The sequence below is a fragment of the Dendrobates tinctorius genome, unplaced genomic scaffold (genome assembly GCF_039654945.1).
Source record: "Dendrobates tinctorius isolate UK_male_01 unplaced genomic scaffold, ASM3965494v1 ptg000087l, whole genome shotgun sequence".
NCBI classification, from domain to species: Eukaryota; Metazoa; Chordata; class Amphibia; order Anura; family Dendrobatidae; genus Dendrobates; species Dendrobates tinctorius.
Genome location: NW_027361755.1, coordinates 6,019,710 through 6,036,388, shown reverse-complemented (window position 1 = coordinate 6,036,388; position 16,679 = coordinate 6,019,710). Strand labels below are relative to the sequence as shown.

Below are 16,679 nucleotides of genomic sequence, written 5' to 3'. Positions count from 1 at the left end.
GAGACACATATCTCCCATCAATTACACGACCCTTAGCCCTGCCACAGCGAGTACACGAGAGCATGTATGGCGTGTACAAGCAAGCACGCCCGGGGGAGAGAAACTCAGGGTACTTGCAAAGGTGCACGCCACAGTACAGAGTCAGACAGAGCATGCGTGGAGAGCACGCTGGAGTGAAGTGTTAGACAGAACACAGAGCAGAGTGTATGCACGGAGCATGTGCTGGGAAGTACGGCTAGGCAGAGCATAAGAACAGCGCACAAGGCAGAGTCCAGGAACAGAGCAAAAGGCAGAGAACCTGAATACAGAGCATAGCCAGGCAAGGACTAACAAGACCAAGCCAGGAAGCACAACAATAATCAGGCACCTCCCATTGGAAGAGGTAGTGTGATATAGCACATGAGTACAAGAACTTCAGGGTCAAGTCCTCCAGTATCATAGGGAGGACAAGACCGAAGACAGAGCTGGGCAGAGCGCATGTGCGCACTGGAACATAGCGCAACCATGGAGCTAGGAGCGAGAGGTCCTGACCCCAGGTTGGAGCGGCGTGACAGGCGGCGTGACACATTTTATTTAGGCGTATCCATATAAATGGCCCACTCTGTAGTATTGGAAGGCCAGTAGGGAAGCATAAAAGTTCCGATTAGGTGTTGGAGGTGCATATAAATTCAAAAGAGTGTATGTTTGCCATTGTTAGGTTAACGATAAGAAATATAACCCTTGGATCCTCGTTGGTGTCTTTGATTGGTGTGGTGTAGTGACCACTGTGTCCACTAGGGGGCGCTGTATGGATGTCCCAGGAGAGTGGAGGAATGGCAAGATACTGAATGACTGTTATGTATCTCAAGGTGGGTGGCCTTGAGATGGAGATTTATGTGTGTGTTAATCAGCAGTGATACTACTGAGGTGCTGGTTCAATGTGTCAGGAACTAGTTACCTACAAACCCACCTAGGGGGGTGTTTATTAACACTATTGTAAAGTGTATATGTGTGTGTGAAGGACCTGTGATGAGGTCATAGCTATGTGACCCGGTGAGCGTGGCTATGGACCATATAAGGTGGCCAGGGTAGGTCACATGAGGTGAATGCAGGGACCTGGTTGGTCCAGTGTGGAAGGTCCCGCTGGGAGAAGCATCACCTGCCTAACAGCCTGTGGAGTGGCTGTGTGTTATGGCTGCCAGCGTCTGAGAGTCCCAGAGGAGAGAGTGGATGTCTGCAGCGTGGGGAAACAGCCATGAGGAAACCCTGACGTGGGTGAGATAATGATGAGGCTGAAGAGCTTGAGTATGGACATTGAGTAACCTGTGTGACCACATTCTTAACCAGAGTGAAGCTATAATGGACGCTATGCTGTAATGCTGTTTATGTTGCTTCTATGGGTTTATGAAGGAGGAATAAATCGCATGGACTGTGTTATGCTTTATGAAAACCTGTGCCGGATCTGATTTTGTGGCTGCTGAGCGAGAATCCCCTATCTAAATGACAGCGCTACCTCACATTTGATACAAGTTTTTTTTAATTAGAATAGCTACTCCTCTAATTTTAAATGTATGAGAAGTTTCCAGACAATAGCTGATCCAGTTAGCATTGGGTATGGGTGGTCAGTTCTTCTCCAACGGGTCTCCTGGAGGAAGACCATAATGGGATTTCATCTATAAAGTGACTCAAAACTGTTTTTTTTTAGTAGGAGTATTCAAGACTTCCACATTCCATTAAAGTAGGTAGGATTTTCTAGCAAAAGCAGTAATGGAGCCTAGAAAAATTGGTGTGTTAATGAATCAGACCTGTCTCAGCAAGCACGGAAGCCTCTCATAGTTGGAGCATTTCAGGAGTAAGGATTCGAGGACTAGGGAGGGATTGAATAGGGTAAGCAAGGATGAAAAAAAGAACAATGTTAAATTTGAACTCTAAAGTATGTTTTTCTCTGAACCACCACACCATTTCAGAATCAAACATATCTGGCTGAGATCGTACAGCCAATGTCTCTAAGGTTAATTTTTACCATGCAGAAAGATTCAATGAGGGTAAATTTCCATTTCTATCTGCCATATTGCACACATATGACAATGTAGAGAGACCTGGATGGTGCCGGACACATGGGAGGATCCAGGATAATAAGGCGGATGGCTCTTACACTCTGGTCCGTTGTGACCTTGCAGTCTTAGACCTGCCCCTAATTAGGTGGACTCAATCTGTTTTTGCACTTTCTCCAGTGCTCACCTATCCAGTGTCCTCTGCCGTGAAATCACCAGGAGGGACAGTGTAACGGTCCCCTAAAACATGACCCCCACAAACTGTCAGAATACCGAATACCCGCTTCTCCATAGCGGCACAGCGACAGCTCTTATACTCTGACTTGTCAGAGGTGGTGCAGGCGACCTCTTCGATGAACCTGCTGATGCTGCACTGACCAAAGATCTTCGCCTCAAAATTGTTACAGCTGTAGCACTCCCGGTGTAACAGGCCAGATTAACCCAATGCCCAGAATATACCCAGGGTTAAAGTGGTCTAGGGCAGATTATACCCCTGGTATATTCTGACCTAGGCCAAATTATACCCCTCTGGGCCAGAATATACCCTGGGTTTATTATGGTCTAGGCCAAACTATACCTCTGGGTATAAATTGGCCTAGGCCAGATTACACCCATCTGAGTCAGAATATACCCTAGTTGCTGTAGATCAGATTTTTCAGGCTTTTGAGAACCATTGAGTGATATACTCAATAACAGGGCCCCAGGCAGCACACAGGGGGCCCTGAGCAGCACACAGGGGGCAGAGACAGCGTGCATGGGGGTGAAATGACCGCGCAAGGGAAGGAAAAGACAGCGCACAGGGACCCTGTGTGCTGTCTCTGCCCACCTGTGCGCTGTCTCGTCCCCTGGGTGCTGTCTGGGAGGCCCTGCATGCTGTCTCATCCCCCCTTGCGATCTGTCTCATCCCCCCTTGCGCGCTGTCTCTGCCACCCTGTGTGATGTTTCTGCCCCTGTGTGATGTCTTTGCCCCCCTGTACTCTGTCTGGGGCCCTGTTCTTGAGCATATCACGCAATACTGTGCGATGTCTGGGGCCCCTGTGCTATGTCTGAGGCCCGTTGCGCTGTCTGGGGCCCCATGTGCTGCCTGGGACCCCTGTGCACTGACTATTAAGTATATCACTCAATGGTTTTCAAAAGCGTGAAAAATCTGATCTACAGCAGCTGGGGTATATTCTGATGTGTAAGGATAAAATCTTGCCTAGGCCAAACTATACCCTGGAGTATAGTTTGGCCTAGGCCATAATATACCCGGGGTATATTCTTGCCCAGAGGGGTATAAACTGGCCTAGGCCAATTTATACCCCGGGTTATGGTTTTGCCTAGGCCAAAATATACTTGGGGTGTAATCTGCCCTAGGCCACTTTAACCCTGGTTATATTCTGGGCGGGGAGATTCATCTGGCCTGTTACACCGGGATATCATTTACTCCTCTGTCTGCCAGCTAGGGTCGCTCACAGCTGTGGGGTTGCGCTCTACCCGAGACTGCTCCTTCTACACCAGAAACAACAGCACCCAATGGTGGATGCTCAGCAGGAGGAACCCTCTCTGGACACATCCTGGCATCTCCATCTAGACTCTAAAGTATGATTTTCTCTGAATGGTCACACCATTTCAGAATCAAACATATCTGGCTGATACTGTACAGCCTATGCCTCTAAGGTTAATTTTACCATGGTAGGTCAAGAAAAATGTCAATTTGAACAGAGCCTTAAACATTAACGTTAACCATTTCTATTTAATGTTTTTATGTACAAAATACAAGATGATAATATTTTAGGAATTTTAATATTTATTAAATGTTTAGTGAGTTTTAGTACAAAGCATCCAGTTGGATACTAGTTGGACATAATGAAACCTTGCCATTGTGTGTCAAGGGGTGCATAAACTTTTGTGGTTTAATATTATATATTTTTATTAACAAATCATTTTTTATTCTAGGCTTCACACATAGCTTTACATGGTGATAATGACCTGGATGTTATAACAGGACTAAGGCATAAAACAAATTTTGGAAGACCCAACTGGAATAAGGAATTCAGATACATAGCTGACTCACATACAGGGTAACAAAAAGAGTCAATTCATAGCAGAGTATGTGTATAATAAAGTCTTGTTCAGATAGCCATGTTGGAAATCAGTCCAGTCATGTGTACAAATTGCTGAGTGTGCAGCTTCGGGGGCTCATTTGCATTGCGGACAGGTGCCGCAGCAGTCTTTACATTGCAAGCATTATTCTGGTCTATGAAATAGAACAAAGTAGCGCATACTGCAAATATGTTCCACATAGATCTTTGGTCTGCATGGAAAATCAGCCATATGCACTGGCACACTAGCTATAATGTGATTGTGTGCTCTTTATATCTAGTCCCTGGTGCAAATGGAGAGCACTTGGAGCAGTTATAACCTCAATTAAACAAGCACTAACAAGATGTCAAAGTCCAGTATAAGGGAATGCAATGTAAATGTCCAGAAATCCCCCATTCAGACATCACAAGTATAAGAGCAATCGACTGCATCCATGCAAGCAGAAGCGTAGCTAGGGTTTTGGTTCAGGGGGGTGAAACTTTGGAGTGGGCCCCTAACCAGGTCACCTTGATTACAACTCGGTGACAGACCATAATAGTGGATGTAGGAGAACATCAGCAGATGACCGCGCTGTTGCTTAAAGGGAATCTGTCACCCTTTTTTTGGCCTTTCAGCTGCCGGCATAGACATCGGGGGCTTATCTACAGCATTCTGTAGTGCTGTAGATAAGCCCCCGATGTAACCTGAAAGAGAAGAAAAACACGTTATATTATACTCACCGATGTGGGCAGTCCAGTCCGATGGGTGTTGCGGTCTGGTCCGGCGCCTCCCTTCTTCATGCGATGACGTCCTCTTCTCCCGTCCTGTAATGGCTCCGGTGCAAGCGCACTGCTCTGCCCTGTTGAGGGCAGAGCAGAGTCCTGCAGTGCGCAGGTGTTGGGAGAGGTCTGGTGCCTGCGCACTGCACAATTCTGCTCTGATCTCAACAGGGCAGAGCAATACGCCTGCGCCGGAGCCATTTCAGGACAGGAGAAGAGGACGTCAGCGCATGAAGAAGGGAGGCGCCGGACCGGACCGCAACACCCATCATACCGGACCGCCCACCTCGGTGAGTATAATATAACGTGTTTTTCTTCTCTTTCAGGTTACATCGGGGGCTTATCTACAGCATTACAGAATGCTGTGGATAAGCCCCCGATGTCTATGCCGGCAGCCAATAGGGCAAAAAAAAAGGGTGACAGATTCCCTTTAAAATAATCTCTATACGAAAACCAACATTGATATTACCGCCATATGATCAGTGGTAAATACCAGTACTTCGAAACATATAAGTGATTACAGCACATGGTGACTTACAGAGGATGTTCTTTCTGATGGAATAGTTCACTTTTCCTGTCTTTTCCATCTGGCCAAGACCGACATGACAACTTCTCCAGACAGGACTCGAGTGCAGAGATTACAACAAAGATATATTTCACCTCTCACATTCCAGCCCAATCATCATCTATTTCCAACCTGCACAAACTCTTTATCCTGCTGATACTCCAATACTATGCCACTGATGTATGTGCCCCTATTACTGCACCTACTGTGTGGTTCTGTATGCCCTCTAAATTCTAAAGCAACCCTTTAAAATATAGTAATGCCAGGTGCAAGTACCCTAGAAAACAGTGCACACATTTTGCCCACTAAAAACCTAGAAAGTAATAATGCCCTGTGTGCCCCAATGACAGTCACAGTAACCCAAGTTCCCCTATAACAATAAGTGCCCATATTACATTTAATAATGTCCCAAGGCTCCCCCTTGTACAGCTCCCCTTTACACATTATAATGACGCCTCACTGTATAGTACCACCCACACAGTATACTGACCCCCTTAGTAGGCACAAAACTGTTTAATGGCTCCAACACTGTATGATGCCTCCATATATTATAATGCACCAGATAGTTCTCAATATAGTATAATGCACACCCCATTGGCCTCCATATAGTATAATGTACTCCCCATAGGCCTCTATAGTATAATGCATTCCCCATGAGCATACTCTATTTAGTATCATGCACCCCCCATAGGCAGACTCTATATAGTATAATGCACCCCCCATAGGCAGACTCTATATTGTATAATGCACCCCTATAGGCAGACTCTATATAGTATAATGCACCCCCAAAGGCAGACTCTATATTGTATAATGTACCCCCGATAGGTAGACTATATATAATATAATGCACTCCCCATAGGCAGACTCTATATTGTATAATGCACCACCAAAGGCAGACTCTACATTGTATAATGCAACCCCATAGGCAGACTATTTAGTATAATGCACCCCCCCATAGGCAGATTCTATATTGCATAATGCACCCCCACAGTCAGACTTTATTTAGTATAATGCATTCCCCATAAGCAGACTCAATAGTATAATGCACTCCCCATAGGCAGACTTTATAGTATTCTGCACTCCCTCCCATAGGCCGACTCTATAGTATAATATAGCCCCAATAGGCAGACTATATAGTATAATGCAGCCCCCAATGGACAGACTCTATATAGTATAATGCAGCTCCCCGTGGCAGACTCTATAATGGAGCCCCCCTAAGCAGACTCTATAGAGTATAATGCATCCCCCAATAGGCAGACTCTATAGTATAATACTGCGCCCCCTCCAAGTAGGCAGACCTTATACTATAGTAGGCAGACTCGATTATGCAACCCCCACAGGCAGACTCTATGGTATAATACAGCTCCCACCTGTAGCCAGACTCTATAGTAGACTGCACCCCTCACAGACTGTATAGTAGGCAGACTCCATAATGGACTCCTCACAGGCAGACTCTGTAATATCATACAGCCCCCCATATGCAGACACCATAATGCACCCCTCCAAAGGCAGACTCAATAGTATAATACAGCTCCCACCTGTAGGCAGACTCTATAGTAGACTGCACCCCCCACAGGCAGACTCTATAGTATAATACAGCCCCCCGTAGGCATACTCTGTAGTAGAAATATAAAGATATGGGCGGAAAAGCCCTAGCCAGCTCACCAACCAAACAGCCGGAGCACGGAACCTCATCTGGACTTCAGCGAAGCATTGATTGAAGAAAAAAAATAGGGGATAGTTTCGATCTGCCTTGCTGTTTCTAGTGCCCCCAGCGTATCCTTTGCTGGGGAGGAGAAAGCCAACATGCTGTTATTTTAAATTTTCTTCAATAAAGCAAGTTTTTAGTAGCTGGAACGATACCCCTTTTTCTTTTTCTTCAATGTAGTAGACAGACTCCATAATGCACACCCCACAGGCAGACTCTATAGTATAATACAGCCCCCCACTGGCAGACTCCATAGTAGGCAGACTCCATAATGCACCCCCCACAGGCAGACTCTATAGTATAATACAGTCCCCTGTAGGCAGAACCCAAAATGCACCCCCCACAGGCAGACTCTATAGTATAATACAGCTACCCCCTTAGACTCTAGAGTAGGCAAACTCCATAATGCACCTCCCCACAGGCCGACTCTACAGCATAACACAGCCCTCCGTAAGCAGACTCCAAAATGCATCCCTGCAAAGGCAGACTCCATAGTATAATACAGCTCCCAACTGTAGGCAGACTCTATAGTAGACTGCACCTCCCACAGGCAGACTCTTTTTTTTTTTTTTCCCAAAGTCCCCCTGTAGGCAGACTCCATAATGCACCCCCCACAGGCAGACTCTATAGTATAATACAGCCCCCCTATTGGATAGACTCTGCAGTAGGCAGACTCCACCATGCACCCCCCTACAGGCAGGCTCTATAGTATAATACAGCCCCCCCGTAGGCAGACTCTATAGTAAGCAGACTCCTTAATGCACCCCCCTTCAAGCAGACTCGACTCTATAGTATAATACCACCCCCCGTAGGCAGACTCCATAATGGACCCCCCACAGGCAGACTCTATAGTATAATAAAGCCCCCCCATAGGCAGACTCTATTGTAGGAAGAGCCCACAATGCACCCCCCGCAGGCAGACTCTATAGTATATTACAGCCTCCCCGAAGGCAGACTCCATAATGCAACCCCCCACAGGCAGACTCTATAGTATAACACTGCCCCCCGTGGTCAGTATTTATAGTAGGCAGTCTCCATTATGCAGCCCCCACAGGCATACTCTATAGTATAATACAGCCCCCCCATAGGCAGACTCGATATAGTATAATGCAGCCCCATAAAAAAAAACAATAAATACTCACCTCTCTTCCTCTTGGTTCCATCTTTGGAAAGTGGGCACCGAGTAGTGACGTCATCGTGACCCCTGTTAAGGGCCAGCGTTGGTGATGTCAGTCGCTGTCAGGGGGGATGATGGGAGAGAAAGTATAATGCTCCTTCTCTCATCAATGTAGTCAGCTGTATTGGCATCTAGTCGATACAGTTGAACCTGCGATGACTGAAGGGGGGGGGCCCACGGCTGGCACCATTTTCCCCCCGCATGTTCAGGGGCCCATAGCAGCCAGGTGGCAGAGCAGGGAGATAGTGTCTCCCTGCTCTGCCGCAGTGTAACTGTATCGGCACGCTGTGGACGCCGATACAGTTACTGTAGCTATCGTACCCTCTGCCACCCGGTAACTACGCTACTGCATGCAAGTGAAAAACAACTCGCTAGAGTTTCCAATATGTGCTATTAAACTGAGTTCCGTCATTGGGAAATCAAACGTGTCTTATCACAACACGAAGGAGAACTAACTGAGGGATGCAGATGTTAGAAGGACCAAAAAACAATAAGGATGTTAGTTGTTTTTAAACCTGCATCATTGTTGTTTGATGCTCTTTAAGGCATTCAGAATAAAACACAGACAAGAAACATCCAAATTTTAAACAATATTAGACATCGTTACACAAGTTTTTTTTAAGTGTTTTTACAAATTTTAAACATTTTTTTCCCATAGCATGCAATATTTATTTAACCCATTGACCAAAAAAGCCAGAAATGGAAACGCCAAGGGTGAATATTTATTACAAATGAGTAAATCTTTTAAAATTCAAATTTGCTCGCTTTGTCAAACTTTTAACAATAATTTGATTTGCAGTAAATCAATTAGCTGGGAATCACAAGCAAGGCAAAGCCTCTACCCTGAAAATATGGACCCTGTGTAACACTCTTAGGTTTCCTAGGACTCTATTGAAACCTGAACTAAAAAAATATAGCTATGTGTAAGCTGATGATGGGTATTTTTCACTGCTGTCCTGTCAATCTAAATATCTATAATATTTATTCAGTGTTTGCAAGATTTTTCTCCCTATCTCTATTGCTGAGCTGTGCGCCGAGACATCCTCTCACTATACAAATTCATTACAAAATGGCACATTGGCTGATGCATTCCCTGCCTCTGCTTCGATATTGGCTATCATAGTACGTCCTGATTGGCTGTGCTATATATGTGGTTCTATATATAAAAGAGGCTGAGGAAATAAGAAAGCGCAAAAGGGTCTTATCCGGGTGGTGTTAGGAATGAATGATAAGAAATTTACTCACCTTTTCCAGGAGAGATAAGAGCACATAAATCGACTGTCAGCTGCTGCACGCCCGAAGGTCCACTCCGTGACCGTCAATGTGAATCCTTATGGATAAGATATTTTTCGGACTTACTGTGCGCTGCTTGACAAAGTTCAGTGGTACAACATGAAAGGTTTTAACTGTTTAATTCCCAACGCGTTTCAAAGTTTCTAATACTTCTTCCTCAGGGGATGACATGAAGACTTCATGTCATCCCCTGAGGAAGAAGTATTAGAAACTTCGAAACGCGTTGGGATTTAAACAGTTAAAACCTTTCATGTTGTACCACTGAACTTTGTCAAGCAGCGCACAGTAAGTCCGAAAAATATCTTATCCATAAGGATTCATATATGTGGTTCTGTGAGACTTCTCTTGCTCATACTAATAAATTAGAAAACTGTTTACAGTTTACAGGTCAAGTGAATTTCCTAAAAGTTAACACAAATTAAATTCATATAGCATTGCTCATCTCTAATATGTTTTAATTCTTAGAAAGTGCACACTTTATAGTCTTAAAATGTGCTAAATTTGTAAAACTGGGTCATGCTGTTTGATAAGTCTGATGTATTTTAATACAAGGTAGTCTAAACTTACACCACCCATTAGCTGTCTAACTTTGTCCCAGAAATTTACATCAGGATAAAGTAGACTTTTTAACATTGTTGATCCGGAAGCAATCGAAACCCATTGGCACCCTGTGATCATGCTGCGAGAAAGTGTCAGTAGGTTTCCAGAAATTTTTGTCGCTTCCTGGACACTTGGTATTTTTATACTTCACTGCCACTGATCACTTAAGGTACTGTCACACTTAGCGATGTACCAGCAATCCCGACCAGCGATATGATGCGGTCAGGATCGCTGGTACATCGCTAAGTGGTCGCTAGTGAGCTTCCACACAGGCAGATCTCACCAGCGACATCGCAGGGGTCGGGGGTCGCTACTTACCTGTCAGACGAGGCGATCATGACGTCTTCCCGCCCGCGTCCACGCGTCGCTCGGTTCCACAGCAGGAGGCCCAGCAGGAAGCTGACGACGAGAAACGGTCCAGGACGTTCTCGCGCAATCAGCGATAACCAGCGGGAGAGCCGGTCGGAGGTAAGTATCACACATAGCGATATCGCTAGCAATATCGCTATAACGTCACAAAATCAGTGACGTTATAGCGATATTGCTAGCGATATCGCTTAGTGTGACAGGCCGTTTAACATCTTACTATAAAGCTGCAAAATCTAATCTATGGCCACAGTCATTACCCACTAGAACTGGTAATTGTCTACAGTGGTCATGTTGGTAGTGCAGTAAAGAACAGTACATTCAAAGCAGTTTTTTTTTAAAAATCATGGTAGGATAATCCATAATTATTCACTAGTGATGAGCGAACGTGCTCGTGGGTCGCCCTCGCTCGCCCAGAGCAGCGGGGTACTCGGTACCGGGCCGGTGTCAGGGGGATGTGTCACAGCAGCAGTGACCCGGTCTGTGGCCCTGGGCGCCCAATATCAATGGCGGTGATGTTAATGGTGGTAAAGTCTATATGAATAGTTCGTGATGCCACCCGTGGTCTTTGGCAAGGGAGATGGTAAGCCAATGCTGCATACAGATCCGCTGGGACTGATGGTGTGGTGCAGCAGAGATGGTATAGCTCCCCAGAGGTGGAGCTGTAGTCCCAGGGCAGTGTAGGTGCAATGGATGAGGAGAGGCGCAGAATGGTATGGATGCTGGTACCCAGGTGTAGTGGTGCGGGAATAACTGGAGGACACCAGAGTATGCGGTTCCAAAGCTTTACTCACTGTTTGCAGTTCACACAACTGCCTGCCTCCGTACTGTGTTCTCCAGGTCAGGGCTCCAGCCAACCTCCAGGCAGGACAGGATTCTCCCTTCCACACTCCGCCAACATGTACCTTACTGAATGACTCCTCCAATGCGCCTTTAGGTGCGAAGCACTCCAGTACTTAGTTACCCTGGAATGCCTCTCTCTAGGTGTTTCTAGTCTTTCTTGTATGACAGACAGCTGTAGCCTGCTTCGGGGACTCCTCTCTGCGTCCTGGCTCTCTCTTCAGTTGCTGTTGTGTCCCAAGTCTATGAGGGGAGCAAGGCGTTAGTGGCTCACTACTCCTCCGGTGTCTGTTGCCGGACATAAAGATCCAATCAACCTCAGGGATCGGGCCCCGGACTTTGCGCTCTCTGGACTGGAAGGGTTCTCTATCTTTCTTCAACCAGCTTCCCACCGTCCTTCTATTCTCCTTCGTTCCGCTCTGTTCTATCTCTCTCTTATGGAAGGTTAGGTTATCAATCTTATCAGTCTCTTTCTGTCTTTCACGTGCTAGCAGCCCAGATCACTGGGACCTGCTGCAGCATGTCCTTGTCATGTCGGACGCTATTCACACCACAGCGTCCGGCAGGCAGAGGTAGTTCCACCTCCGTCCACTATAGCCTCAGTGGCGCCGGCTTGAGTTTCTCAGGCTATCGGGGGTTAATCTAGCTGGAGATCAGGTTGTATGTTTGGTCAAGCCCACGGTCTTTAAATAGTCGTGCTGGCCTATGGGCGTCGCCGATTATAGCTTGTGTGTCATACCAAGTGGTTCCGGTCTGGAGTGGAGGTGTTGGAGAGAGAGAGATTCATATCTGGTGTCGTATGATCCATTGTTACCTTCTCGCCTTCCCATATTTGTGTTTTGTTGTGCCCTGTTCACATTACTGTATAGTCCTGTGTGTATGCGGCGCGGTGCAGTTTAAGTTCTCCCTGTCTGTCTTAATTTTGTGTGGCTTTGGTGGTTTGTCTCCTCACTGGGTGGAGGGTGGGGGGTTAAGCTTAGGGCTGAGCAGGAGATAAGGAAAGGGTGGAGGCTCAGGCATTTGCACCATCAGCAAAAACCCTGAGTTGAGGGTCAGACAGGGTTTCCCCTAGTGAAAGGGACACCACAGGGGCCCCGGGTATTTCTGCTTTAGTTGACCTAAGCCCCGCGTGACATTCCTTCAGACATCCATCTTCTCTCGTCTCTCTCCTCTAACCAACTAACCGTCTACTAACTCTCACTCTTCCCACTCTTTTGTATCATCTCACTCCACCCGCCTCCCAGCACAACTCGTGTTATGAAGCGGGGTTCCACGAGGGGTGCTCTGCTAACCCCCAGCCTGAAGCTGTTAGGTGGCCCCACTGAACTATCCTGTGTGTGGAATGCAGGTGTGGAGTGTGGTCAGGAGTTCCCACCCTACCTGGATGGTGGGGCACTACACCTTAGGAGAAGGTGCAGTACCTCTGTGGTGATTGAAGCCTCAGGGGCGCCACACTCGCCACTACTCGTTACTCGTATCACAGTGCTCGGTGTATTAGGTGGGCACCGAACATTTCCGGGATTACTCGGCGGGAACTCGGGTCTCCACCCAGCTTTTTTGGCAGACTTTAGAGACCCAATCACGATGCAGGGATTGTCTGCCAAGTAATGAAATGCCGCAGCCATCTTTGTTGTGGTTGTGCAGTGATTGGCTGGCTGCACAGCATCATCAGGGGTATAAGAGACCGGACGCCGCCCTGCTCGGCGCATTCAGCTCCGGATTTAGATAGTGTAGGGATAGGTGCTGCCGAGATGGGGGTCAGATTTGGGGATTTATTAGTCAGTGTGGTTTCTACCATTGTAAACTACTCAAATCCAGCTAAAACAACAGTCCTTCTAAGGACTAATTCCGGAGTATATAGGTTCCAGTGTTAGGTAGGCAGGGAAGTGTACGTCGCTCTATACACATCAGTGCAAGGCCTGCAGACACTATATGTGTGTATATACTGTACATATCATTGCATACATCAAGAGGGTCCATTTCCTTCCTGTGTTCTGGTGCTGCTGCTACCTGTAGGATATATTGGCCATATATACCTAGCCCCAGGTGTAATTGGCTTGGAAAAAAATTTTGGCCACGTTAATAGAGCTTGTTTTATTTATTGCAAAGCAATCCAGAGCCCTTTTTTTTTCTCCATTTGCTTTTTGACAGTGCACAATACAGCCAGATCCTTTTCCTAGCACAGTGTGAAAATCCTGCAATTTTAAAGGGGTCCCAAACATCCCTTTTGAGTGCGCAGAGAAATATTAAATTTTTATGTGGCACAGTTGAGTAGATTTTTTTTTTTGAGTGTCATTTTTTAGTGTCTTACACAATTTCTTGACCTTATTTTGCTGAAACCCCCCTCCCCCGCAAAAAAAGGCCACATATTTTACAGTGCTGTATAACTGTGACATGCCTCATCAATCCGTCTGTCTGTTTTTGCTCTCTGTTACTGTCCTTATATACAGCACTATTTTGCCAAAAAATTAAAAAAAATACAGGCCACACATCTGTTGGTATGGTATCTCCGTGCCAGCTCATATCTGTGCGTGCTCGAAGTTTGTCCAGTTTAGGCAGGATTTCCATTTTTGTCCTGTGTGTCACTGTACTTATATACAGCACTATTTAGCCACAAAATAAAAAAATACAGGCCACACATTTGTCGGTGTAGTATCTCCGTTTCAGCTCATATCTGTGCGTGCTCAAAGTTTAGCCAGTTTAGGCCGCTTTTCCGTCTTTTGTCCTGTGTGTCACTATATTTCTATACAGCACTATTTAGCCAAAAGAGCAAAAAATACAGGCCACACATTGGTCGGTGTGGTATCTCCGTTTCTGCTCATATCTGTGTATGTTCAAACTTTAGCCAGTTTAGGCCGCTTTTCCATTTTTTGTCCTGTGTGTCAGTATATTTCTATACAGCACTATTTAGCCAAAAATGCAAGAAATACAGGCCACACATTTGTCGGTGTGGTATCTCACTAACAGGCCCCATTTATCAGTGACAAAAATTTGGCCATTTTAGGCCTACTTACTATATTTTTTTTGCAGTCTGTTAACAAACTTATTGACACAAATCTGATAAGGCAAAACACATTTTTTACCTACAGTCCAGATAGGTAAAAGTGTGGTTTTCCAGCACACGTATCACATGCAAGTTGCCTCTCAAGTCAGCCAGTTGTAGTGAATGTGTATAATATTCTAGTCCATTTACAATGGGAAAGGCGCGTGGCAAGGGACGGGGAAGTGGACGTGATGGTGATGGTGCAGGACAAGGCCGAGGCTGTGGGCAAGGTGAAATTGGGCCACAAAAAACACCCACATCTTCTTGCTGGACCTTAGTGTCTGAAGTCCTAGGGGACCGCGGCAAGACAGCACTATAGAAGCCCGAGCAGTGTGAAAAGGTTGTTGGTTGGATAGCGGATAATACTTCGTTACTTATCCACCAGCACCCTGTCTTCCACACGGTCAAGTCACAGTAGCCGTGAATCTGGACCGCATATTTCCTACCCTGATCCTCCTTCCTCCCACCATGCTGAGTGCCCTGAGACAACTGATCCCACACTCGGACACTCTGAAGAGCTGTTCAGTTTTCCATTTGGAGATTTGTGCCTCTCGCTCAGTCCACTTGAAGCGGAGCAAGATGATATAGTAACAGACCCAACCTTGCAGGGGGACATGCAGAGTGAGGACAGCAGCACACAGAGGGAGGTAGGCGTCGCTCCACTTCAGGCAGAAAGAAGCAGTGTGGTGGCTGCAGACAGAAGGCATGCATCCGTTCAGCGTAACACCAACATGACGGAAGTTGCCAGTCGAACTGTTAGGTCTTCCCATGTGTGCTTATTTTTTAAAGACTCTGCCAATAGCCCCAAACAGGCCATTTGCAGCACCTGTCGAGCCAGCATCAGCAGGGGTAGCAAAACTACCAGCCTTACCACCACCAGCATGATCAGGCACATGGCAACAAAGCACCCAACTTTGTTGGCCTAACCCCAGGCTGTAGGAACAGTGTCTGCGGGTGACACCACTGCTTCTTCCACTGTTGTGCTTGCAAGAAAATCCCATGTCCACGGTGCATGCGAAGATGCCTCCTGCCCTGCACCTGCCTTTGCCCAAAGTCAAATAGCACCATCATCAAGCACGTCCACATCCTTGTCCCAGTGCAGCCTTCAGTTGTCCATACCCCAGTCAATGGAACGTTAGCGCACAGTTGTGTGCTAACACCCCTGCAATTCTGTCAGATAATACTCAGTTTCTTCCTGAAAATGATGGCAAACACAAATTCTTTGGTATTTTTATCTTCATTTAATTTGTCTTAAATGAAAAAACACAAAAGAGAATAAAGCAAAACATTGATCATTTCACACAAAACTCCAAAAATGGGCCAGACAAAAGTATTGGCACCCTCAGCCTAATACTTGGTTGCACAACCTTTAGCCAAAATAACTGCGACCAACCGCTTCTGGTAACCATCAATGTGTTTCTTACAATGCTCTGCTGGAATCTTAGACCATTTTTCTTTGGCAAACTGCTCCAGGTCCCTGATATTTGAAGGGTGCCTTCTCCAAACTGCCATTTTTAGATCTCTCCACAGGTGTTCTATGGGATTCAGGTCTGGGCTCATTGCTGGCCACCTTAGAAGTCTCCAGTGCTTTCTCTCAAACCATTTTCTAGTGCTTTTTGAAGTGTGTTTTGGGTCAATGTCCTGCTGGAAGACCCATGACCTCTGAGGGAGACCCAGCTTTCTCACACTGGGCCCTACATTATGCTGCAAAATTTGTTGGTAGTCTTCTGACTTCATAATGCCATGCACACGGTCAAGCAGTCCAGTGCCAGAGGCAGCAAAACAACCCCAAAACATCAGGGAACCTCCGCCATGTTGGACTGTAGGGATCGTGTTCTTTACTTTGAATGCCTTTTTTTTTTCTCCTGTAAACTAAGTTGATGCCTTTGCCCAAAAAGCCATACTTTTGTCTCATCTGACCAGAGAACATTCTTCCAAAATGTTTTAGACTTTTTCAGGTAAGTTTTGGCAAACTCCAGCCTGGCTTTTTTATGTCTCGGGGTAAGAAGTGGGGTCTTCCTGGGTCTTCTACCATACAGTCCCTTTTCATTCAGACACTGACGGATAGTACGGGTTGACACTGTTGTACCCTCGGACTGCAGGGCAGCTTGAACTTGTTTGGATGTTAGTCGAGGTTCTTTATCCAACATCTGCACAATCTTGCGTTGAAATCTCTTGTCAATTTTTCTTTTCCGTCCACATCTAGGGAGG

The 16,679-nt window shown here is 46.2% G+C and overlaps 1 protein-coding gene across 1 annotated transcript in view; it reads left to right on the top strand.

Annotated features, from left to right (window-relative positions):
• The window catches only part of NOX3 (NADPH oxidase 3), a 635,497-nt gene that overhangs the window by 553,639 nt on the left and 65,179 nt on the right, over nucleotides 1–16,679 (top strand). Inside the window, exon 12 of the mRNA XM_073585751.1 lies at nucleotides 3,972–4,096. Coding sequence (XP_073441852.1) covers nucleotides 3,972–4,096 — 125 coding nt within the window. The remainder of the gene's footprint in view (nucleotides 1–3,971; nucleotides 4,097–16,679) is intronic.